This window comes from Camelina sativa, chromosome 16 (assembly GCF_000633955.1).
Source record: "Camelina sativa cultivar DH55 chromosome 16, Cs, whole genome shotgun sequence".
Classification (NCBI taxonomy): domain Eukaryota; kingdom Viridiplantae; phylum Streptophyta; class Magnoliopsida; order Brassicales; family Brassicaceae; genus Camelina; species Camelina sativa.
The window spans coordinates 1,747,767-1,773,106 of NC_025700.1; the positions used below are offsets into that span (position 1 = coordinate 1,747,767).

Consider the following 25,340-nt stretch of genomic DNA (forward strand, 5'->3'; position numbering starts at 1 on the left):
ATAAAATTCCGTTAAACATTGTAAAATTAACAATCATATTCAGGATGGTTGAATGTAGCATTTTTCAGGGCCATACCAAATCTTTCCTTGGCCCGACATAAAGTTATACTAATTTTTATATTAAAGTAGTGAGTCGTGACACCATTACCCAAATACGATGTCTCTTATTTTTTTTTTACGAAAAATTCCTCAAAAAAACACCAATTATTTAATATTTACCAAAATAAACATAAACTTTATTTCGTTGCAAAAAATACGCAAATTATTTTTTAGTTGATAAAAAATACACGAACTATTATCTTTTTCCAATTTCTTTTTCTCTCTGTTACGACCGTTAACGGCATTATGACGTTACTATTTTTGACAAAAATTCCAGAAAAAAACACAAACTATTTATTTTTTGCCAGAAAAATACATGAACTTTTTTTCTTTGCCTGAAAAATACATAATTTTCCATTTTTTATTTTTTTTCATTAACAATGTTAAAGATCAATAATCATAATTTTCTCTGCTCTTTTGAACTTCATACAAGTTTTCACTACTATTTAGGATAACTAATTTCAAGAACAAAAATACACAATTAGATTACTCGACTCCAAGTTTCTCAATTAGTGTTGTTTTTGGATTTATACCGACTTTACAAATTTTGAAATTTCATTAACACTTAAACTCTAAAATTTCATGAGATCTACATACTCCATCTACGTCTGAGATAGGGTTAACAAATACCTGATCATTGTTGTTGGCACCTACTTCATTTGTGCCTGAGATATGATGATTTTCAGTAGGTGAAAATGAGGAATGACTTTCATTTGATTTACAAAGGTGGAGATCTCATGAAATTTTAGAGTTTAAGTGTTGATTAATTTAATTGTGTATTTTTGTTCTTGAATTTAGTTATCCTAAATAGTAGTGTAAACTTAATGCTTGTATGAAGTTCAAGAGAGCAGATAAAATTATTAGTTTTGGATCTCTAACATTGTTAATGAAAAAAATAAGAAATGGAAATTATGTATTTTTCAGGCAAAGAAAAAAAGTTCATGTATTTTTCTGGCAAAAAATAAATAGTTTGTGTTTTTTTTTCTAGAATTTTTGTCAAAAATAGTAACGTCGTCATAATGCCGTTAACGGTCGTAACGGAGAAAAGAAGAAATTGGAAAAATATAATAGTTCGTGTATTTTTTTATCAACTAAAAAATAGTTTGCGTATTTTTCTGGCAACGAAAAAAATTTGTTTTTTTCTGACAAATATTAAATAGTTGGTGTTTTTTTTGGAAATTTTCCTCTTTTTTTATAATTTCCTAATTAAATCCCGGCAATTATTAGTAGTATACAATTTGTAATTTATTGTTTACTATACAGACAATTTGTTATCATGGAATTATAAAAATTGATTTCTTTTAACTTTGGAAAATACATTAATGTTTCATTTTATTTTAAAGTCATAATGTTCGATGTAATTTTTCCTTTTGTATTGATATAACAAACATTAAACCAGCAACGAAATAGGAATCTCGCAATCGAACCCAAAACCAACAAGATCGGAGGAAGCGACGGTGAAAATGGAGGAACGAAACGACGACGGAGACGGCGCCGGGGAGAGAAGTTTGTTGGATGGATCCGATCATTGGTGGTGGGCATTGGGAAGTGGAGCTCAAATCATGTGGGGAGTGAGATTGATTCGGAGAGGTTACGCCGGCGACATTCGATTAATGCCTCTCAAAGCATTCGGCGTCGCATCGCTCTTCGTCGGCTCGTTAGCCACTAGCTCCGTCGCAGTAGTCCGAGCCACAGGGATCCACACGGTTAGTTAAAAATATCATTGATCTCTATCTATTTCTCACGGTGTGTGAGAGAGAGAGGTTTGATAGAATTGATGAATTGTGGTATTTAGGTTCAAGATGCGATTGATCTTGGAGCTAGCATTAGAACTAATTTGGGGGTTACTCCTCAAATCCCGGATAAGCCGATCACCGGTACGCCGATGTTGTTTCTTATAGGGTTTAATTAATTCACTAATTGGACCAAAGATTGTTTCTTGCTAAATTGTAAGGTTTTGCAGAGAGAGACGGATGATTTTGTCATGAAGAGATCGAGCTTGCTTGAAGCTCTCTGTTCTGTCGGATTCACTATGAGACGATCATGGAATAGTTCTTTGTTTGGTTCCTCAACGATGCTTCTGGCTATTCGAGTTTGATGTTCATATAGATAGACGAAATTTAGGTCGTCTTTGTCTGAATCTTGTTGACAAGGGTTTTGAGTTCATTGCATTATGTTGTTATACTTATGTTCGTACAAGGGTTTTGAGTTCATAAAAAATCTTGGATGATACTTATGTTGTTGTTGTTATATTGCTTGTTGTGTGCTCTGTCTTAGTTTCCTTTCTTAAGATCAAAGTTTTTAAAACGGGAAACCTTGGCCCCTTTTTTTTNATTGCTTGAGTGTCTATGGTGTTTGGGTCGAGAACTCAAATTGTCCGAGCGCTAGTTGTGGTTTTGATTTTTCCAAAACCGCTCTAAACCCTACGGAAACTCCACTAGACCTCCTTAAGCGACAGAGCATTCTAAACCTTGCTCAAAACTGTGTCAAGCTCCTACTCCGTGTAGACCTTCTCAAACCGGTGAGAAGCTTAGCCTTGACCCCTTCTCTAACGCCAGTACGTCTTATGACAGTGGCTATCTCTCATCCATCGACTTGGTCATGGAAGAGTTTGTTGACAATCTTGATCTTACATGTACCAAGATCCTTCCAAGATTCTGGCTCAAAACTCTCAAGAACCTATTGCGACTATCTTACTTCTGCTTTGTTTCTTTGTTGCTTTGGCATTGGGGAGTGCCCTTGTTTTTTCTTCTTGTTGTATAATTTTTGCTTGTATAAACCTTCTCATTTTTTTTTTGATAACTGTTAATTATATTATCAAAGGAACTTGAGGTTTACACAAGTTTATATATTTAGCGACAGCCCAAAAAAATTAAAAAGATGAACGCTAAAGGAGACAAAAGGCTTCAGAAACTGAAAAGAGATTACATATCCTAGAATTACTAGTTAATATAAATGGGCAAGCCATTTGCGAAGAAGTCCTTTTCCTTGCTTGCTGTGTTGGTGAGCTAGAAGATTTTCCTTGCTTTTCCTTGGCCCCTTTTTTCAATCATATCTCAAGATTTGACAAAATTTATTTAATTTATATATACATGTGATTTGGCCAACCTTTGATCCTGCTTAAAAGTGGAAGTTTCAAGAAAGCCATTGGAGAAGAAAGACAACTAAAGTTCGAAATATCCCTCAAAATACTCTGATAGTCTGATTAACTAAGAATTTTTTTCACTTAAAAAAATAGAATAAAAATTAACGCTCTCACTCAAAAAAATTTGCAAATTTTGTCTCTCTCTCTACTCTCTATGTTCAAATAAATTGTTAGATTTAAAAAATAAAATATCCTAAGTTTTTTTTCTTTGTTGTCAACCAGTCAATATCCTAATTATTATCGAGTTTGTCGGAACTTTGTATTGCCCAATTGTCATGTAGTAGTAACTGATTTCTGTTCAGCAACCCTTCTAAACATTATAGGGGTTTCTCCACGGTAGATATAGACTGCAAAATATCGTATTCGTATGTACATATTAATACTTTCAAATTTTTTTGAAGATCCTATCCGTGAGAAGGATAATTAATGTTTTATCTTAGATTGAACATATTTTTTTAAAGACCACATTTATGTATGATTTAATAAATTTAACCGAATGCAATTTCTGGTCACTGATCACTGACCAGTTAAATGTGTTTACAAGTGGTGTATTATTTATTATAAGGATAGTTGTGTGTTTTCTTTTATTAATGAATATTTTCTGTTTGAATTTCAAATTTTTTTGACTTCTATAAAGGCTACTAGGCTAGTTATATATAGTAGTCGCGCTATGCATGACAAAAAAAATACTATATGATTAAAATTCATTGAATACACCATAAGAGAGTGAGATGGTTGACAATGATATGACTAACCTGAGACGGCAGCATCAACAACTTTATATTCTTCACCATGCGTAATAGTTAGATCTCACGCTTGTTACTTCGTCAAGAATGTTAGAATTGCTCTCAACAAGGCCAATTACAGAGATCCTCTCTCTATCGTTTCCGTTGGCAATTTTGAAAATATTGGCTCTGACGTCCGAGAAGTTCTTGAACTGACAGACGTTAATCTTGATTACGTGAAGCCGCCGGTGAATCCGGATAAGTGCAAGATTTGTGTGTTTTTTTCTTGTATTATCAAAATGATTCATATTTTATAACCTGAGGCATTGCTTCTTTTCTTCTTTAGTTACGGAAAGATAGGTATAACTTTTTTTCCGACCAAAAAGAAGACTATACAGTACTTACTTTTTCTAGATTAAGAAAATTAATTTAGATTAAAGAACCGGTTAAGCCATTGTTTTTTGGTTAAAGAGAAGCAAATAAGTTAATTAATTACCGTAAAGAGGAAGGCATCAGATGCAGGTTTCCAAATCCACAGCACAAGGCACAACAGTATTAAAAATCAGTCATGTTCAAGCATTTTTTAATTTAATATTCGTTATCGTTTTGCTGATCATTGCAACTTAAAAGCTAAAAAGGCTCTCTTAAAAGTGGAAGTTTCAAGAAAGCCATTAGAGAAGAAAGACAACTAAAGTTCGAAATATTCCTCTTAGTTCAAAATACTCTGATAATCTGATTAACTATGAATCTTTTTCATTTAAAAAAAAAAAAAATTAACGCTCTCACTTTAAAAAATTTGCAAATTTTGTCTCTCTCTCTAGTCTCTAACTCTATGTTCAAATAAATTGTTAATTTAAAAATTCAAATATCCTAATTTTTTCTTTGTTGTCAACCAGTCAATATCCTAATTATTACCAAGTTTGTCGGAACTTTGTATGGCCCAACCGTATGTAGTAGTAATTGATTTCTGTTGATCAGCAACCCTTCTATACATTCCAGGGGTTTCTCCACGTTCGATATAAACTGCAAAATATCGTATTCGTATGTACATATTAATAGTTTCAAGATTTTTGGAAGATCCTATCCGTAAGAAAGAAATCATTAATTCATGTTATACTGTAGATTGAATATTTTTTTTTTAAAGACCACATTTAGGTATGATTTTAATAAATTTAACCGAATGTAATTTGACTAATTTGTGACCACTGAGTGAGTGATCAGCTAAATGTGTTTACAAGTGGTGTATTATTATAGGGATAATTGTGTGTGGTTGTGTGTTTTCTTTTAATAATGAATATTTTCTGTTTGAATTTCAAATTTTTTGACTTCTATAGAGGCTATTAGACTAGTTATATATAGTAGCCGCGCTATGCATGACAAAAAATACTATATGATTAAAATTCATTAAATACACCATAAGAGAGTGAGATGGTTGATAAATGATATGACTAATTTATTAAAGCACAAACGACTAACGGGAGAGAGTGAAACGACGTTGTCCAAGAATGGGATGAACGTTCACTTTTGCATAACCTGCATAATCGAAGCCACCGTCTGGATAAGAGTCATTACTAACAGAAGCGTGGCAGCCACGGTGGCCGTACCTCTCCATAGATTACCGAAATACTGGCGTCCGAGGATGGTGCGTGACCTGTTGAATGGATTATCGTAATAGGCGTTGACTCTAGACGCTATACCAGCATAGTAAGAACGACTCTCGACGACCCCCGAAAAGAGTGTGTTCACCATCTCCGCCACGGCCACCGAACTCTTCTCCCCCCAGTTGTTTAGTATTCCTTTCACAACCATACCAAGCCATATTAAGTAGTATTTATTATGCGGGAAAAGTTAAGCAAAGCACCAAGCAGCAGTAAACACGTAGCAGTACTTACTCGGAATTAGAGGATTTTATACGGTTAAAACATTTGTATGATAAAATAAAATAATTAATATATAACATGGCAAGTATACTTATATGGTGAAAATTGAAAAACATGATTTCCAAATAGTATCAAAAATATTTCTCAAATGATCAAGTATGAAATTAATCAAATAATCCATTTATGCATCAACATAAATTTGAAAAGTCAAATGTGAAAATTTTAACTAAAGTAAATAAATCGTTGACTAACTGGCTGCTTAGGTAGACCTAGACACCTAGTTGTGTTTCAATTTAAAAAAAAAAAAAAAAAGGTAGACCTAGTTTTGCTTCACAGTTTCAATGTATGAGATAATTGCTACTAACTTTAGGTTATACTGCATTTAGAACACTGGTATATATACACATATAAACAATACGTACATACGTACCGTTCTCCATGAGCAAGTCGACATCCTTATCAGTGTCGATGAGAAAATCCAAGAAACTGACAAAGTTACATACGTACGCTTCGAAAGGGTAATGACATTGCTCAAGCGCCATTATATTTCTTAGTGTGATCTCCGCATCATCTGGAACCCACAAACAAGGTATCATCAAACAACCATTCTTGAACTTCACATCTATCGAGAACTCATCTGTCACGGCCTTGAACTTCACTCCTGCACTGTGTAGCTTTGCTGCATTATACATGTTTTTGATGATCGGGTGCTCTGTTGGTTTTTTCGATGACCCATGTGTCTCCATGCGATGAGTTTTGAGCCGTTCAAGACGACTCTTTTCTGTATCTCTTGACCCTTGTATCTCCATGGGAACACATCGGAAAAGATCAGCTATATGTCTGGATATGGTCTTTGTTGGTTTTCTTGACACATGTGTCGTCTCCTCCATGCGAAGAGCTTCATGACGACTCCTTTCTGATTCTGTTGACTTGTGTGTTCCCAAGCGAGCAAATCGGAATAGACCAGCTAAAGATCTGAATTTACTCTTGGCTTTTCTTTTGGACTTAAGTGTCTCCACACGAACACATCGGAATAGATCAGTGAAATGTTTGAATTTGGACTCGTCTCTGATATTACCTTGGAATCTGAAGTAAGTGATGACTATCTCACGGAGGGTCTGGTTCGGGCGGAGTAATGGAACGATAGGACCGAAGAGTTTCTCGAGGATGAAGTAAGGAAGTTGATTCTCGAGCAAAATGAGGTCTTCATCCACAGTGGTTTGAAGACAAGGCTGCTCAAATATAGGATCCCATGTCTTGTTAGTGCCTGATCCTTGGTGCACAAGCAAGGTGTAATCTTTACTCCTTAAAAGGAACTCAAGTATGAAAACAGAGTCGTGTAGGATTATGTCCACGAACTTTTTAGATTCAATCCAGGCAGTCGATTCAGAGTAGCTTGCCCTGATTATATCTTCGTCTTCTTTGATTATTCTTCTGAATTCATCAATGGTTTTTTCCCCTCCAAGCCTTTTTGAGAATCTTGCGAGGTAAAACTTCTTATGCTCCTCCATGTTCAAGTAGCCCATTAGCTTTGTGTTTGTGATATCTCCACGAGACTTGAGAGCTTGAGATTTTAAAGAATGGTGAAGAGGTCCAATGAGGAGTAATTGTGGCGTGTATGCTTCTGGATTTACTCGACGTAGACGATGAGGGGCTCGGTAGATGCAACGGTGCTCAGGATTTGTAGGAAACCACCACATCCCGGGAGCCGATTCGTTAAACTCAAGAATCGTGTCCGGTTCATGATTCAACCTTCGGTTCATTATTTCCAAAATGTAATCCAGTGCCTTGTCTCTCTAGAATCTGAAGTTTGTCTTGAAATAAAGAGATAGTTTTGAGAGAGCAAATGAGAATAAATGTGAAGGAGGAGGAAGAAGAAAGACGACGAGACAGTACTTAACGTTCGTAATTTCCCTCTTAGTAAGCAGTAAATGATGAGGAAGGAATGGAGGAAATTTCCACACGAACGTGTCCATGTACATGAAAGTCACTTGTTCACATATGTAGTAATAAATTACAGATGTTAATTTATATATTAACATAGATTTGTGGATTCAGAGCCCAATGTCGTTCGAGATCGAGTCTTTTTTACTTAATTTGTTGTGTTTTTCTAGATCTTCACAATAATGGATCCTTATTTTGAGGTCAAATATGTTTATTTCGGTTGATGTTCTTATTCTCGGGAATTAGCTTAAGAAAAATCTTATACATGCAATTGCAAAATGATTTTGATAGGGATGATGAACATTCAGATGAAAGTCACTACACAATCACCTTTTTTTTTTTTTTTTAAAGCAGCATTTGTTTTCTTACAAAATACTACAGTATATATAGTTGGATATAATGACAATATTGATTGGCAAAAAAACATGTGAATAGGAAAGTATTCTAATGATTTTACAGCTAACCAGTTAAAACTTATTCATTTATTTAAAGAGTTGTCTCCTCCTTAGTCTATGCTAATAGCTGCTAGTATATGATAGTTTCAACTTTCAAAGCTTTCCGACGATCCTTCTTACTCATAAGATAAAATTCAGTGTATATGGTGATGATTGAATATTACTATTGTTGATAAACTTGCCCAAAAGTAACCCCGAATCAAGGTCTCCTCTTTTCAACCTCACTTATTATGGGTAAATGTTGCCTGCTTAGACATATTTTTTATCACCATGCATGCGTACAATTCTGAGTAGTTATCAAGTACAAATGGGTGTTTTCGTACTACTCATGGATCACAATCGAAATTGAAGAGGAACTTGAGGATGTAGGTACTGAAACAGAAGATCGATCATATCGTTAAGTAAAGTAAGTAAATCATTAAATTCTCTACGATACAGTATTACTATTGTTGGTAGATCAATTTTTGTTTTAATGTTAAATTTTCAAATATAACTGGTGAATTTTAAGGTTAATAGTTTTTTTTTTCTGGTTTAAGTTTCAAGATTTCACTCTTATATTATAGTATATGATACGATTTGACTATGAATTTGATGTCCAACTCTTTGTACCTTTCATTTCTTTAGTAAATTTCTTTTAACTTTAAGTTAATTTCGCTATAGCTGAATGAGGCAGTACAGATTAGCTTATTGATTGTTATAACTCTCCGAATCAAACTCTACAACTTCACAATATTTCTGGACAAGAAATTAAGAAAGTGGTTTTTTTAAACAGACAACAAATCTAGCTAGTACTAGTAGCTAAATAATTCAAACATGGGTGAAGAGTTTCACTTCTTTATAATTGGAATGATCGAAGACACCGTCTGGATAAGTCTTTGTTCATGTCTTACCCTAAAAATTTCCTCCTTAACAAGGTTTCTGCATACGTTCTTGTTGTTGCTTCTTCCTGCTTCCAAACTCTCGTTCCAGTTCAAAGATTATAATTTCATATCCTTCTGACACCGCTTTTAGCCCGATATACATATAATCAGATTGTATGTTTTTAGTTTATTCTTATAGGGTTTATTTTAAGAAGGCCCATTTACGAAAGTGAGCTATGGACTTAGTCAGTAGTATGCGTAGCTATAAAACCGCTATACCCCTTCATTTTTTTTTATTGACATCATAAACCCTAATTCTCACTCTCTATCGTCTTCCTTTTTTGTTTCCGGCTGGCTCTTTCTCCTGTCAAAACACCATGTTTATGAGTCAATTTCGTAGCTGTAAGCCTTTGATTAACTCTCGTCTGCCTTTGTTCCGCCCCTTTCTCTCTAAATGTTTCGATCAGTCCTTCAGTACCATGGCTGATACCGAAGACCTTGGTAATTTTAGAATTGTTTTATCTATCTCTCTTTTTTTTTTTGTTGAAGAAATTGCAAATATACTACTGTGTTTCGATTCCTAAATCGTCCTTGTGCTTTAGTCACGGTGAAGCACGATCAATGATAATTTTTATCTCTGATAGCAACTATGACGACGCTGACAAAGAGTTTAGGAGTTGGAATCAGGTTGTCCTTTGGGCAAAACTATCTGCCGAGGGGAAGCCTATCCCCCAGACCAGAAGAACCTCTAAGCGTTGTTGAATGAGACCCAAAACATACTCTTTGGTTCTCGATAGCTAATTAATGTAGTTTGTTTTTAATGTCGTTTGTGTGTGTATGAAAAACATCGACTTTTTATCAATGATTATGCTGAGGTTTTATTTCGTCCTAAAATGCATTTCTTCACTAAGGGCACAGCAACTGTTACTGTGCATTTCTTCACTATGGTTTCTTCACTAAGGGCACAGCATTTCTTCACTAAGGGCATTTCTTCGTCCTAAAATGCATTTCTTCACTAAGGGCACAGCAACTGTTACTAATTTTTTCGCAACCATAATATTGGCAAATCTGTGAATTGATTCTTTTAAAAGCAAATTCACTTTCACCTGCACCCACAAAACAAAACACTCAGATGTTACGATTGATGCAAAGAGCATATACAACACCCATAAACAAAACACTCAGATGTTACTGGACAGCTGTCCAAACAAATAAATTAATGTGCAAAGTCATTTGTCCTGATTGTTACTGAGTTTCTCTAGCGTTTGTTTGGACACATGTCCAGTAACAACTGATATCTGATTATTTTTACCTTTGCTGCCATGTATTCATAGCTACTAGCTAGTATACGATAGTTTAGACTTTCAAAGCTTTCCGACGATCCTTCCTACTCATAAGAAGAAAGTTAATTTCTTTAAAGTTAAATGAGTCAGTACAAATTAGTTTATTGATTGCAATAACTCTCCGAATCAAACTCTACAACTTCACCATATTTTTGGGACAAGAAATTAATAAAGTGATTATCTAAACGGACAACAAATCTAGCTAGTCACTACGTACTAGCTATATATTTCGAACAAGGGTGAATGAATTTCACTTCTTTATAACTGGAATGATCGAAAACACCGTCTGGACAAGAGTCATCAGCAATAGACACGTAGCGGCTGCGGTGGCTGTCCCTGTCCACAGGTCGCTGCAATACACGCGCCTTAGGATGGCGTGTGACTTATTGCATTTGTTGTTGTAGTGTTCCACGACTTCCGTTGCGATATCAGAATAGTAAGACCCATCTTGCATGACTCCCAAACAGAGCTTGTTCACCATCTTAGCCACCGCACGATGTTGCCCAAGCCAATTGTTTATTATTCCTTACAAAAACCAAAAACCATAATGAATCAATCGATACTCAAGAGAAATATTAATAGGTCAATCTACTAATTAAGTACACAAAGTGTGAAGATACAAACACAAATAGACAAGAGAAATATTAATAGGTCAATTTACTAATTAAGTACCTTTCTGGACAAGCAAGTCGACGTCCTTCTCGGTGTCGATGAGGAAATCTAAGAACATGACGTAGTTACATACATGGGCGTTGAACGGATAATGGCATTGCTCAAGTGCCATTATGTTTCTAAGTATCATCTCTGCATCGTCATCAGCTAAAAAACATGGTATATGCAAAACACCATTGGTGAATTTCACCTCGACCGACAGCTCGTCTTCCACGGCTTCGAATTTCACTCCCCCGTTGTCTAGCTTATCCGCATTATACATTTCATACATAGGCCTGAATATCCCATAACCATGCTCTGGAACTGTCTCCACGCGCACACACCTTGCCATATCAGTAAAATGTCTAAACTTTGAGTTGTTTCCAATCTTATCTTGGACTCGAAAATGGATGATGGTTAATTCACGGAACGTCTGGTGCGGGGAGAGTATTGAAACTATTTGATCGAAGAGTTTCTCGAGGATGAAGTAAGGAAGCTGGTTCTCGAGCAAGATGAGATCTCCAGTGACTGTGTGTACAAGACAAGGCTCGTCCATGAGAGGATCCCCTATTTTCTCTGGTCCTTTTACGTAAAACCTCAAAAAGAGCTCTAGTATGAAAACAGAGTCGTGCAAGATCATGTCCACGAACTCTGGAGATGGAATCCAGGCCGTTGATTCAGAGTAGCTTGCCCTGATAAGATCTTCGTCTTCTTCTATTATCTTCCTGAATCCATCAATGACTGCTTTCTTCCCTTCAACCCTTCGTGCGAATTCCATCAAGTAAACTTTCTTGTGGCCCTCCATGTTCAAGTAGCCCATGAGCTTCGTGTTTGTGATATCTCCACGAGACTTGAGAGCTTGAGATATTAAAGATCGGTGAAGAGGTCCAATGAGAACCAGTTGAGGCGTGTATGCTTCCGGGCTTACTTGACGTAAGCAGTTTGGGACTCTGTAGATACAGCAAAGATCAGGATTTGTAGGAAAACGCCACATTCCAGGAGCAGGTAGTTTCTTCGCCGACTCATGCATGGTTTGAGCCCGATTCAAGATCCAAGGTTCGTTCCATTGTCTTGAGAATTTTAAAGCCTCTCTTGAAAGTTGAACTTTATAGTGAAAGAAAGACAAGTTAAGTTCGAAATTTTCCCTTCTAGTGAAAGATGAGTTCATGACCATAGTTGCTTAATCCGGATTAAAAATATATAATGCAGTTGATTCGAAACCTTAATCATATCCTAAATTGGTTAAATTATACTTACTTTTTCCCACTAAAAAGAAAACTATACTTACTTTTTCTAGATTAAGAAAATGAATTTAGATTAAAGAACCGGTTTAGCCATTGTTTTTTGGTTAAAGAGAAGCAAATAAGTTAATTAATCACCGTAAAGAGGAAGGCATCAGATGCAGGTTTCGAAACCCACAGCTCAAGGCTGGTATCAACAGTATTAAAAAATCAGTCATGTTCAAGCATTTTTTAATTTAATATTGGTTATCGTTTTGCTCATTACAACTTATAACAAGAAGACATTACTCTCTTTCTTTTATTCTCTTCTGTTTTTTTTTGTTTTGTGAAATATAAAATAGAATTTGGCACGTTTTGAGTAAAAAAAAAATAAAAATAAAGAGGCACAACTCTTTCACACGCACATTCAACGCACTAATCTCCACATATATCTTCTTGATTAAGAAAATTTGTAGTCACAAGTCACACAACCCACGTGCATGTACAAAATAAGGGGGCCTTACACGGGCTCACTTGATTTGGGCTTAGTATTGGGCTAATAATTAAGTAAAAAACACGAGGGTAGTTTAGTAAAATTAGCAAATTCGAAATGTGAGAGAGAGAAACTTGGGGAGTGGGGTACTGAGAGAGTGGAGGGGGTAATGGGTAAATGTGGGTGATAACCGCATCCAACCGTCACTACAAAACCCAAAGAGAAGAAGAAGAAGAGGAAGAAAGAAGAAGAGAGTCAAGAGTAACAACAACAAAAAAAATAGAAGAAACAAGCCGAGATCAGTGAGAGTTAGAGAGATGAGGAAAATGGAAGCGAATAATAATAATAAGAAGGAAGAGATAAAGAAAGGGCCATGGAAAGCCGAAGAAGACGAAGTATTGATCAACCATGTTAAGAGATACGGTCCTCGTGACTGGAGCTCCATTCGATCCAAAGGTCTTCTTCACCGCACTGGCAAATCTTGTCGTCTCCGTTGGGTCAATAAACTCCGTCCCAATCTCAAAAAGTACTCATCTTTCTCCTCTCTCTGTTCAATTTAGGTGTATTTGTTTGCTTTAAAATTTAGGGTTTTGTTTTGTTGTTTTGGGGGTTCATGGATGAAGTGGATGCAAGTTCTCGGCTGATGAAGAGAGGGTTGTGATTGAGTTGCAATCTGATTTTGGGAACAAATGGGCTAGAATCGCTACGTATTTACCTGGAAGAACTGATAACGATGTTAAGAACTTTTGGAGTAGCAGACAAAAGAGACTCGCTAGGATTCTTCATAACTCCTCCTCTGATGCTTCCACTTCTAAGTCTTCCTCTTCTTCTTCTCATCGATGCAAGGGCAAACACGTCAAACCAATCCGTCAATCTTGCAATCCCACTCAGGTTATCTAATGACTACAAATTCACAAGTATTTTACTTTGAGTTTTGAGTTTTGAGTTTTTTACTTTGTGGTTTCAGGGTTTTAGTTTGGTTGAGGAAGAAGAGATTACTGTTTCTTCTTCTTCATCGTTGATGAAGGTTCCTTATTCTTCTTCTGACCAAGTTGATGATAAAGCCTTGAGATTGCCTGATTTGGGTATTAAGTTCGAGCATCAGCCTTTCACTTTTGGCACTGATCTTGTTATAGCTGAGTTCTCTGACTCACCTAACGATGCAGATCAGCAAGCTCTTATCCCTTTCTCTCCGGAAAGCAGAGAGCTTTTGGCTAGACTTGACGACCCTTTTTACTATGATATACTTGGACCTGCTGATTCCTCTGAGCCATTGTTCGCTCTTCCTCAGCCGTTTTTTGAGCCCTCCCCTGCCCCGAGAAGATGCAGACATGTTTCAAAGGATGAAGAACCTGATGTTTTCTTAGACGATTTCCCTGCTGACATGTTTGATCAAGTTGATCCGATCCGGACTCCTTAGATTGTTCTTCTTGTTTGTAGATTGGTCTTCCTTTTGTGTTGTGTTTAGGTCTAATTTGATGCCTTCTATTAACTATGAAGAACTGTTTCTAGATGTTTCAAGCAACAGTCTAACTATGTAATGACAATTCTTGCTTCCTTGTTAATATGATGTATTGTTTTTTTTTATAAAATCTTATTCGATTGAATGAAAACTTTGAAACGTAATTCATACAAAAGCAGTTCAAATACAATCAAAAGTACAGAAACAGAGGACACTGAAGACAAATTGACTAAACCGGTGATTGGCTTATCATAGGTTCATAACTGGGCAGGATCATGACTAAACCTGATTCCAGCTTTACTATGACTCAAAACCACCTCATACTCCCCAGCTTTTGCAGACCCATCTTTACTTGAGACCTCTCTTCTCAATTCAACATAAGCACAGTAGTCTACTTCGTACACAGTTGTATCTTTATAAAACGTTGAAAATGTAGTTCCAACTCCTTCCCCTGAAAAAATTTCATCAAAGAGGTTTAGAAGTTAACAACATTGAAATTGCGCAAGTTCATGAGGGACGGATAGTTCACTATAGAGAAGGGAACTGGTTTACATCTGACTAAGTTAAGACGGATTGAGATTGATCAATGCCAAAGTAGGAAGTTATACAAGATCCATAGAATACACAACAAGCTAAAATAAATCGATGTGGAAACTAAAAGTCAGAGACTTGCATACCGTGAGTGACTAAGAGCAAGTTCTCTGAAGGATACTTATCAGCAAGAGCTTTTACAACTTTAACATACCGATCTCTGCAGCCTTCCACAGACTCTTCCCATTTTGGTAACTGAACAGAAGGAACCAAGGATCAATGTTTTTAACCAACGTATAAGAAAAACAACGAAAAGATCAAAACTTGAAAAGGTCCTAAGAGAGTTAAAAAAGCACCTCTTTATAAACCATGTCCACATTATGATCCACCATTCCCTCAGGAAACATAGCTTCAAGATCTGAAATACTAAAGTCAAAGTTTCCATCTTTAGGAGCAAACTCACGCCTAATAGCCACTGCGTTCAGCATCTCACACAGACCAAGCTCAATAGAAACCTGAGAAGAGAAGCACACATAATAAACACTCAGCTGATTTGATCTTATACTACTACTACTACAACAGAGAACGATGATATGGTACTATTGGTTATCACAGTTCGATTCCTTAAAAAAAAGAAACTTTTGTGGTTTAAGAAGATGATTTGGGTATGATCTGACGGACCTTGAGCTTAGATGTATCAATGGAAGGGACGTCTTGGGAAGACATGGCGTTGGGATCAACAATGTCTGCGGAGAGAGCAGAGACGACTTCGGAAGCAGTCTGGACGCATCGGAGAAAAGGGGAGACGAAGACGCGGTGAATCGGAAACGCGATCTGAGATCGGATCCTTTGACCGGTTCGAAACGCTCGAATCATACCGTCTTGAACGAGAGGAGGATCCCAAGGTCTCTCGGCGGTTGAAACCCATAGTGGCTCGAAATTGTCGATTCGATCACCGTGACGCATCACGAAGATGTTTTGGTAGCTGCCATCATCCATGTTGTTTGATTCGGGAGACTCCATTGTTTTGTTTTTCTTCTTCTTCTTTCTCTAAGTTTTTTTTTGCGACTGTTATGGGTTCGTATTTATAAGGTGAATTATATTTTTTTCTTTTTTCTTTTTTTTTGTGGATATGTCATTAACATTATAAATAAGTGCCACTCACTCTTAGTCATTTTTATACATATTTATATAATTATATATATAATATAAAATATATAAATAATTTATCGTATAAACGTCTAAACCGCTTTAAACCGCTTAAATTCCGATTAGACGTTCTAGACGCTAGACGTTTGATCACCATCTAGTTAACGCATAACACTTTCTTTGAACATTAGTCCTAATAAATTGTTGAGAAATACCCTTTAAATTAATTTTTTTTATAACAACTGCGATCTTTTTCAAAAGAGTAGGAAACTGCAAAGGTTTTTCTCATTCGAGAATATGATGTGTTCATAGCACCATTACACAATAATATTTTTCTTTTTGTATTGGAAAAAGTGCTATAAACATTTTGTTGTTGTAAATGCAAATTATATTACCGCACTCAACAAAAGTAGGATATACTTACAAACTTTCTTTTCTTACTTTAAATATAATATACAATATGACTTGGAAACTACTTATTTGATACTTTGTCTCCCTCGATGAAATTACACAGATACATATGTCGACATCGTATTAACAAGTCATTCATTTTTTAGAAGAAGATAATATATATTTGTGAACAAAACGAAGATAATATATATTGTTAGCTTCTATTTTAGAAAGAAAGATTGTGAGAAAAAAAACAGAGAAGAAGCAATACATGTATAGGTGGGTGCCGTGGTGGTGAATGACGTGACAAAACAAGGCTATGATCTTTCAAATAAACTAAATGTGATGATACAATATAGTGATTACTTAATTCTATTTGGATGTTAATATCTCCCTGTCATATATGATTTGCAACTTATTTTAACTAGTTTAATAGAAATCGAACTATTCCTTTAATGGAGGGGGTTGGTCACAAACCCCACGCTAATGACTTTCTTTAAAATCTTATTTTAATCTAGTTTGACCATTCATATTTAGAGACTACTTGTTTGATTAGACAAAAATTCTAACAAGTTATTTTGCAAAAATGAGGATGAACTATTCTGCTTAGCGTGAAGTCGTAAATTACTGATGAGAATATGTCTTTAATTTGACGTTAAGTTTACTCGTTTAGTGAAAAGTTTTATTGGCTTATTCAATGAAACAACACAAAAAGTTTCCACAAATCCATGAGTTAAAAAACTAAAGGTTGAATGAATCATCAGCCCTTTTTGCCTTGGTATGGCTACAATATTATTGTTCTTGTTGTATACGTAACGTAACGTTCCCATTTGTAGTGAAGGTCGTCATGTCCGGTTAACCAGAAGTTTCTAGATAACCATTAGCCAGTATCCTGTTTTATAATGCTATGATCATCCGGAACACACAATTGACTTAAACAGAAGTTTGGTCTGTGGTACTCAAGGGATGGTACTTGATTCCACTTTGACTAAGACTTGTAATCACCTCGAAGTCTCCTCCATCTTTACTCAAGACCTGTCTTCTCAGTTCAGCACAAGCACAATATTCTACGTCGTACACATCTACGCCTTTAAAGGTTGCAAATGTAGTCCTTACTCCTTCCCCTGCATTTTCCCAACAAAGAAGACTTAAATACAATATATGAATTAATTGAAGAAAGGGACTGGACTATACTCATAGACTCACAACGAAACGAGCAGAAAGAATTAGAAATTGATATTGATAAAAAGTAAAGAATGTACTGTAGTACCGTGAGTGACTAAGAGCAAGTTCTCAGAAGGATACTTATCAGCAAGAGTCTTTATCAAATTAAGAAATCGATCTGTACATCCTTCTACAGTCTCTTCCCATTGCGGCATCTAAACAAACCAAACCAAGAGAGATATCAAGTTTATATACTCATCAAGAAACAGAACAAGACACAAGTCTAGAGACTAGAGATAGATAGGTCCTTAAAGCTCACCTCTTTAAAAACAGGATCGACACTACGATCAACCATACCATCAGGAAACATAGCTTCAAGATCTGAAATCATGAAATCAAATTTCCCATCTTTTGGAGCAATCTCAGGGCTAATAGCAATTGAGTTCAACATCTCGCTCAATCCATATTCAATAGAAACCTGAGAGAAGCATACAAGAATCACCTTAAACAACGCTTATGTCCGATTCAAAACAACACAAACACCGCAAGATTTTCAAAGTTCTCTCAGACCTGACCTTGAACTTAGACTTATCGATCGAAACGACGTCTTTAGAAGAGGTACCGTTGGGATCGAAATCGACGGCTGAGAGAGCAGCGATAACTTCGGAAGCAGTCTGAACGCAGCGGATGAAAGGGGAAACGAAAACACGGTGAATCGGAAAGTGGATCTGAGATCGAATCCGTTGACCAGTTTGAAACGCTCGAACCATACCGTCTTGAACTAGTGGAGGATCCCATGGTCTGGCGGCTGTATCGAGCCAGAGTGGATCGATTTTGTCAATGCGATCACCGTGACGCATCATCAAGATATTTTGGTAGCCATCGGGGTTAGGTTTAGCTGACTCCATTGTTGCTCTTGCTCTGATTGTTCCTGGTGTGACCTTTGAGAGTGCGTTGGAAGTAATTGTATACATTATCTCGTTTTTTTTTTGTTTTTTTTTTTGAGTTTTACTCGAAAAGGTTAATATAATGTTTTTATAATTATTTTGTCAAAAGGATCTAATCTAATTAAGCTGTAATGGACAAAACCAGACTAAACCAATGAGATTGGTTGGGTTATAACACGATCATGGATTGGGATTGGGACGTTGTGGTCATGTTTATAATAACCACAAATTAAGGGTTTCAATAAAAAGACTGAATCAGTCAAAAGACGGCTAACTTCGGTTTAATCCGGTTCGACGTGACTGGTGTTTTCCTTTTTTATTTTTTTTTAGAAATATATCTGGGTATTTCCTTGTTACAACAAGTCAACAAACATGAACGTTATATGAACGGTAACTTTTTTTAAAACGGTGTAACAGTGTATGTATGTAACGGTAGTATTCTTGTAAATTAAAAGATGATTTAATTAATTAACCCCCTTACTTCTTCTCTCTAAATACGGTTCGATATCAAAACTAGGAGAAAGAAAAGAAAAAAAAACCTAAAGCCATCTAGAATCATCTCTCTCTCTCTCTTTCTCTATCTTACTTGAGTCCTAAATACATGGTTTCATCTTCATCATGGCTGCGGTGGTATTATTTCTGGATGGTTCGTGAATATGCTAAGCTTCGGTCCGATCTATCAACGCTCTCAGAGGTTCGTTCTCTCTCTCTCTATCTTTATCTCTCTCACCGTAGTATTCGCTTCAACTGCGGGAGTCTATAGCTTAGGGTCTCTGTTCATTCTTTCTGACTTTTTTTTCGTTTTGTTTATTCTGATGGTTTCAGATCGGGTGCTAGCAACTAAAGGTCTCGCCCTGATCAATTTACGTCACCGTTCTCGGGTCTGGGGTCCGGTTCAAGTTGGATCTTTAATTTTTATATGGATCTTCAAACTCTTCTCTAAAACAAATCTATGGTGTGAGTGGTTCTACTAATTTTCTTTCCCCTGTCGATTTTTATTTTTGATATGTTATACTATAGATTTTCAATATTCGTTTATATATATTATCATGCGTGCGATCAGTTATTAATTTGCAATATGGAATTTTATTTTATAGGTTGCAATATACAATAAACTGGTGAAGTGAAGGGGGTTGGTTTCCTCTGTTTCCATAATTTTGATTGAGGTACGTTTGACTCTCTCACCAATTCTCTACTTAAACTACTACTGATGATTTCTCTAATCAGTAGGATGAACTATGTATCTATATTGTTTCGATTTTTTTTTTTTTTTATTGTTTCGATTTGTGCTTATTGTGTGTAGGGTACTAGGGTATATTGTTTCGATTTGTGCTTATTGTGTGTAGGGTACTAGGGTATATTGTTTCGATTTGTGCTTATTGTGTGTAGGGTACTAGGGTATATTGTTTCGATTTGTGCTTATTGTGTGTAGGGTACTAGGGTATATTGATGTTGATGTATGTGAATGAGTATATAGAATGTAATATGTCTTGACGTGTTATATCAGTAGGCTAGGAGAAATAACAAATAATGATGATGAATGAATTTAAACTACTACACACTTTAGATGTTATCGAATGAGAGAAATAATGATGATGATGTGTATTAACGAATGAAGAATTGTTTTTTTAGGACGTGTGCTTTTAAGAAGGTTTAAGAAGGCAATATATATTCCACATTTTGATTTGGTCTGTTTATTTTGTTTTCTATTTTGGTGTATGCTTTTAAGACTTCATGTAATATATACTATCAAAACATCTATTTACGCATCTCATGGAAAATTTGCAGGTCTATTTGGATTTGGATGCGCGTAAAGAGTGCTTCGGGTTTTCTCATTCCCTCTACTTGATTCAGGTAAGTCACAGAACATTCACCATGCATGATATTAGAATTATATAATAATATTAAAGGAAATAAATACAAAATTTATTTATTCAGTAAAATATGATCTTATATAGTCGGGTTGATAAAAAGAATTTTAAGTGTTAACTTACAATACAATGAAGAATAACCGAGCTTGGTGTCCTATCCAATGCATCGTCTTTGATTCGTAAGTTTGGCATCACTTGTTCAATCTTTTTTCAAGTTAATGTAATTTTAACACTTAAATATCTTAATATTAATTTGACAAAAGAAATAACACTTAAATATCTTAATATTAATTTAACAAAAGAAAAAAACTACTATATATATAAAAGAAAGAAAACTACTATATATATAATATTCACCATGCATGATATTAGAATTATAATAATTAAGGAAATTTATTAATTAATTAAATACAAAATACAAAAATCATTCATTAAGTAAAATATGATCTTATATAATCTGGTAAATAAAAAAAATTCAAGTGTTAAATTACAATACAATGAAGAATAACCGAGTTTGGTATCTTATCCATTGTATCGTCTTTGGTTTGTAAGTTTGGCATCACTTGTTCAATCTTTTTTCAAGTTAATGTAATTTTAACACTTAAATATCTTAATATTAATTTGACAAAAGAAAAAAAACTACTATATATATAATATTCACCATGCATGATATTAGAATTATAGAATAATTAAGGAAATTTATTCATTAATTAAATACAAAATACAAAAATCATTCATTAAGTAAAATATGATCTTATATAATCGGGTTAATAAAAGAATTTTTAAGTGTTAAATTACAATACAATGAAGAATAATCGAACTTGGTGTCCTATCCATTGCATCGTCTTTGGTTCGTAAGTTTGGCATCACTTGTTCAATCTTTTTTCAAGTTAATGTAATTTTAACACTTAAATATCTTAATATTAATTTGACAAAAGAAAAAAAACTACTATATATATAATATTCACCATGCATGATATTAGAATTATAGAATAATTAAGGAAATTTATTCATTAATTAAATACAAAATACAAAAATCATTCATTAAGTAAAATATGATCTTATATAATCGGGTTAATAAAAGAATTTTTAAGTGTTAAATTACAATACAATGAAGAATAATCGAACTTGGTGTCCTATCCATTGCATCGTCTTTGGTTCGTAAGTTTGGCATCACTTGTTCAATCTTTTTTCAAGTTAATGTAATTTTAACACTTAAATATCTTAATATTAATTTGACAAAAGAAAAAAAACTACTATATATATAATATTCACCATGCATGATATTAGAATTATATAATAATTAAGGAAATTTATTCATTAATTAAATACAAAATACAAAAAATCGTTCATTAAGTAAAATATGATCTTATATAATCGAGTTAATAAAAGAATTTTAAGTGTTAAATTACAATACAATGAAGAATAATCGAACTTGATGTCCTATCCATTGCAAACGTCTTTGGTTCGTAAGTTTGGCATCACTTGTTCAATCTTTTTTCAAGTTAATGTAATTTTAACACTTAAATATCTTTTTGTTTTTTTTGTGTGCAACCAATTGATTCATTAGCTAATTAGTGGGCTAGGCCCATTACATAGGAAGCTAAAGCGTTTTTTGCCAAGCAATCGGCTTCGACATTGTTTGAACGAGGGGTGAAACGAAACGAAACATGAGAGAACATTTGGGAGATCTTCAGGATATCGCAGAGAATCCCGTGGAGTTCCTTTGGTTGGTTCTCCGAATTAATGGCTTTGACCAGGTTCATCGAGTCAGAAGCAAAGGTTAAATGGGTGAGTCCCAGGGTTGAGGCCGAGGATACAGCTTGCAGCATCGCCAGTCCTTCGGCTACAAGCGGAGATTGTACATTCGACACCGGTGTGGATCCTTGGTCCACAGTGATTCCGCGATGGTTCTTGGAGATCCAGCCTAGTCCTGCTTGTTTGCTTGTATTCCATGCTGCATCCGTGTTGTATCTTATAGTGTTCGCATCTTCCGTGGTCAGATCTGGCTGTTCTTGTACCTTCGCTGGCTGATTCGATTTGATCTGATTGTGCGTCCACTCTTTTGCTCTAATGGTAGCTTGCGTAATGATCTCCATGGGCTGTAGCTGCTTATCTTCAAATATTCTTTTATTTCGACTATGCCAAATAGCCCAGAATATCCATGGAGTTAGATTTCCTTCTTCAAGCCCCACTGGAGGTAAGCATTTTAGGCTCTTAGCTGCATCAAATCCCTGCTGAAGGTAGAAAGTCGATCGACGTTTATCGATCCCTCGCAGGGACTAGAGTTCCAGATTTCTCTTGCAACTTGACATTTGAAAAAGAGGTGTAGAGTCGTTTCCTCCTCCCCACAGTGAATACATTTTGCTTCCGTATTGATCTGTCGATGTTTCAGGTTCTCTCCCACAGGTAAAGCATCATGAAGGGCTTTCCATAGGAGGATTTTAATTTTTGGGTTGCATTTGATTCTCCATAGTTTTGCTTTCCAATCGTAGGCAGTTGTAGTCTGTGGCTCTGGACTATCCTTGGGTTCCTCGTGTAGAGCCATATAATAGCCAGACTTCACCGTGTAGATCCCAGAACTCGAAGGTAGCCACGCCCATTTGTTGCCTCCCAGTTTGCTTGGTCTCAGGCTTGTAATTCTGTGTTCATAGCCTGGAATGGTTTCAGCGATCTTCTCCAGGTCCCATTCTTGTGATCCTTCTATTAGTAGGTCTGCTACTTTTTGCATTTGAGCTTGCTCACTAACTGGTCCCATGGGGGTTTCTGGGTTTTCTAGTGATAGCCAGGGGTCCTTCCAGAGGAGGGTAGACTGTCCATCACCAATTAGCTTTCCCATATGTGTTTTAAGGAGATCTCTTCCTACACAGATGCTTCTCCACCCATGAGATGCGTTGTTTGGGACAGTGCTATCCAGGAAGTGCGAGTTTTGGCAGTATTTATTCAGGAGAACTTTCGCGAGCAGACAAGCCGGCTTGGAGAGCAGTCGCCAACCAACTTTTGCTAGTAAGGCATCATTAAACTTTTGTATATCTCTGAATCCGAAACCCCCTTCACTCACTGATTTTGTCATCTTCTTCCAAGAGATCCATGACATCTTTCTTTTGTTTGCATGTCCATCCCACCAGAATCTAGTTAGTGCAGCTTGGATTTTTTTGCACAGGGAGGTAGGTAGCTTGAAGCATGTCATAGCATATGAGGGCATAGCTGTCAGTACGGATTTGAGGAGGGTGAGTTTGCCTGCCGTGGAGAGGAACTTGGTCGACCAGCTCAGAACTCTTTGTTTAATTCTATCAACGATAGAGGTGAACACATCTCTCTTCTTGCGGCCAAAAAGTTCAGGTAATCCAAGGTATTTACCTTGACCTCCTTCGTGATTTATTTTAAGATCTTGTTTCACCCTGATCTTTACAGATTCTGCTGTCTTTTTTGAGAAGGTGATTGCAGACTTTTGGAAGTTGATTTTCTGACCTGATGCCTTTTCATAGCGTTGCAGGATGGATAGGAGGGTCTTACAGCTCAGCTTATCTGACCGGCAAAAGAACATGGTATCATCCGCAAATAGGAGGTGGTTGACGCGGGGGCAGTTCTTTGCCACTTTGATACCTTCTAGGGTGCCCTCACTTTGAGCCTTGGAGCATAGACCGGACAAGACTTCGCTACAGAGAATGAAGATGTATGGGGACAGAGGGTCGCCTTGTCGAATTCCACGCTCAGGTTTGACTAGTCCTTTGGCATTCCCATTGATGAGGTAAGAGGAAGATACTGTGGTGATACACTGCATGATCCATCTTATACATTTTTGGTGAAGACCCATCTTAACCATGACTTGTTCTATAAAATCCCATTCGAGTCTATCATATGCCTTGCTCATGTCTGTTTTAACAGCCATGTAGCAGCGTTCCTTTGCCTCTAAAGTTTTCAGATAATGTAGGGTTTCGTGGGTTATAAGAACATTATCACTGATAGCTCTTTGTGGGACGAAAGCTGATTGGTTTTCAGATATCACCTGCTGGAGGAAAGGTTGGAGACGCTTCGAGAGGATCTTTGCAATGATTTTGTAATAAACTGAGCACAAAGCAATCGGTCTATAGTCCATTACTTTCTTTGGGCTTGTTATCTTTGGAATCAGTCTGACATGTGTGTGGTTGATCTTTTCAGGTAGCATTCCAGTGGAGAAGAAGTTTGAGATCTCTTGCACTATCACATCTCCCATAGTGTGCCAGTTCGATTGGAAGAAACTCGCCGAGAAGCCATCCGGCCCTGGGGCTTTATCTGCATGAATCGCATAGCAAGCAGCTTTGATTTCTTTTGATGAAGGTTCAAGGATTAACTTTGCGTTCATCTCTGGGGTGATGGATGGAGTTATAGCATCATTGACCACTTGGCTTATGTTTCCCATTTCGGACTGGAAGAGGTTATTATAGTACTCAGAGATAAGTTTCACTATCCCTTCTTCTTCATAAGTAGGGTTCCCTTCCTCTTCTTCCAGTACAACTATATTATTGATTGCTTTTCTTCCTTTTGTTGCCGCATGGAAATAGCCAGTGTTTTTGTCTCCCAGAGCAAGCCAAAGTTGTCGACTTCTTTGTCTCCAGAACTCCTCCTCTGCCTGGTAGGCTAGCATAAGTTCGTGGTTTATCTTCGAGATTTGTTCTGAGTTCAGATAGTCACTACTCATAGCCTCTTCAAGGTTAGTTCTGAGCTCTTCAATTTTCTTTTGACTGTTGATTTGTTGTTCCTTGTTCCATTGGATGATGACTCTTCTGCACTTACTGATTCTTTCATCAACCAAGTCTTCAGGATCTAGGTTCCAGGCAATCTCGACCAACTTTTTGACTTCTGCATTTTCTCGGAGGCGGCGGTCAAATCTGAACAAGCCTTTTTGTTTTTTCTTTTCAGGGTTGAAAGATACTACTATTGGTCTGTGATCCGACCCTTCAAAGCGGAGGTATTCACTTCTGCCTGAGGGATACGCCTCTGCCCATGCGCTATTAGCCATAGCTCTATC

The 25,340-nt window shown here is 36.2% G+C and overlaps 6 protein-coding genes and 1 long non-coding RNA gene across 7 annotated transcripts; 3 read left to right on the plus strand and 4 right to left on the minus strand.

The window, feature by feature from the left end:
• LOC104749283 lies at positions 1,456-2,423 on the plus strand. The gene is made up of 3 exons (XM_010470877.1): positions 1,456-1,805; positions 1,895-1,976; positions 2,063-2,423. Exons 1-3 carry the CDS (start codon positions 1,563-1,565, stop codon positions 2,074-2,076), a joined length of 339 nt encoding a protein of 112 aa, XP_010469179.1. The 5' UTR covers positions 1,456-1,562; the 3' UTR covers positions 2,077-2,423.
• On the minus strand, positions 5,430-7,690 carry LOC104749284 (UPF0481 protein At3g47200-like). The gene is made up of 2 exons (XM_010470878.1): positions 6,280-7,690; positions 5,430-5,765 (listed from the first exon to the last, which is right to left on the minus strand). The coding sequence occupies exons 1-2, from the start codon at positions 7,610-7,612 to the stop codon at positions 5,488-5,490; spliced, it is 1,611 nt and encodes a 536-aa protein (XP_010469180.1). The 5' UTR covers positions 7,613-7,690; the 3' UTR covers positions 5,430-5,487.
• On the minus strand, positions 10,702-12,239 carry LOC104749286 (UPF0481 protein At3g47200-like). Its single transcript, XM_010470880.1, has 2 exons — positions 11,124-12,239; positions 10,702-10,976 (listed from the first exon to the last, which is right to left on the minus strand). The coding sequence occupies exons 1-2, from the start codon at positions 12,130-12,132 to the stop codon at positions 10,702-10,704; spliced, it is 1,284 nt and encodes a 427-aa protein (XP_010469182.1). The 5' UTR covers positions 12,133-12,239.
• LOC104749287 (myb-related protein 305-like) lies at positions 13,087-14,367 on the plus strand. Its single transcript, XM_010470881.1, has 3 exons — positions 13,087-13,341; positions 13,439-13,706; positions 13,783-14,367. The coding sequence occupies exons 1-3, from the start codon at positions 13,133-13,135 to the stop codon at positions 14,233-14,235; spliced, it is 930 nt and encodes a 309-aa protein (XP_010469183.1). The 5' UTR covers positions 13,087-13,132; the 3' UTR covers positions 14,236-14,367.
• On the minus strand, positions 14,418-15,882 carry LOC104749288. The gene is made up of 4 exons (XM_010470882.2): positions 15,490-15,882; positions 15,165-15,323; positions 14,955-15,063; positions 14,418-14,728 (listed from the first exon to the last, which is right to left on the minus strand). Exons 1-4 carry the CDS (start codon positions 15,829-15,831, stop codon positions 14,535-14,537), a joined length of 804 nt encoding a protein of 267 aa, XP_010469184.1. The 5' UTR covers positions 15,832-15,882; the 3' UTR covers positions 14,418-14,534.
• On the minus strand, positions 17,016-18,510 carry LOC104749289. Its single transcript, XM_010470883.2, has 4 exons — positions 18,087-18,510; positions 17,831-17,989; positions 17,618-17,726; positions 17,016-17,471 (listed from the first exon to the last, which is right to left on the minus strand). The coding sequence occupies exons 1-4, from the start codon at positions 18,483-18,485 to the stop codon at positions 17,281-17,283; spliced, it is 858 nt and encodes a 285-aa protein (XP_010469185.1). The 5' UTR covers positions 18,486-18,510; the 3' UTR covers positions 17,016-17,280.
• Positions 19,003-19,722, plus strand: LOC104749290. The gene is made up of 3 exons (XR_761354.2): positions 19,003-19,152; positions 19,284-19,415; positions 19,556-19,722. It is a non-coding gene; the product is annotated as an uncharacterized LOC104749290 (long non-coding RNA).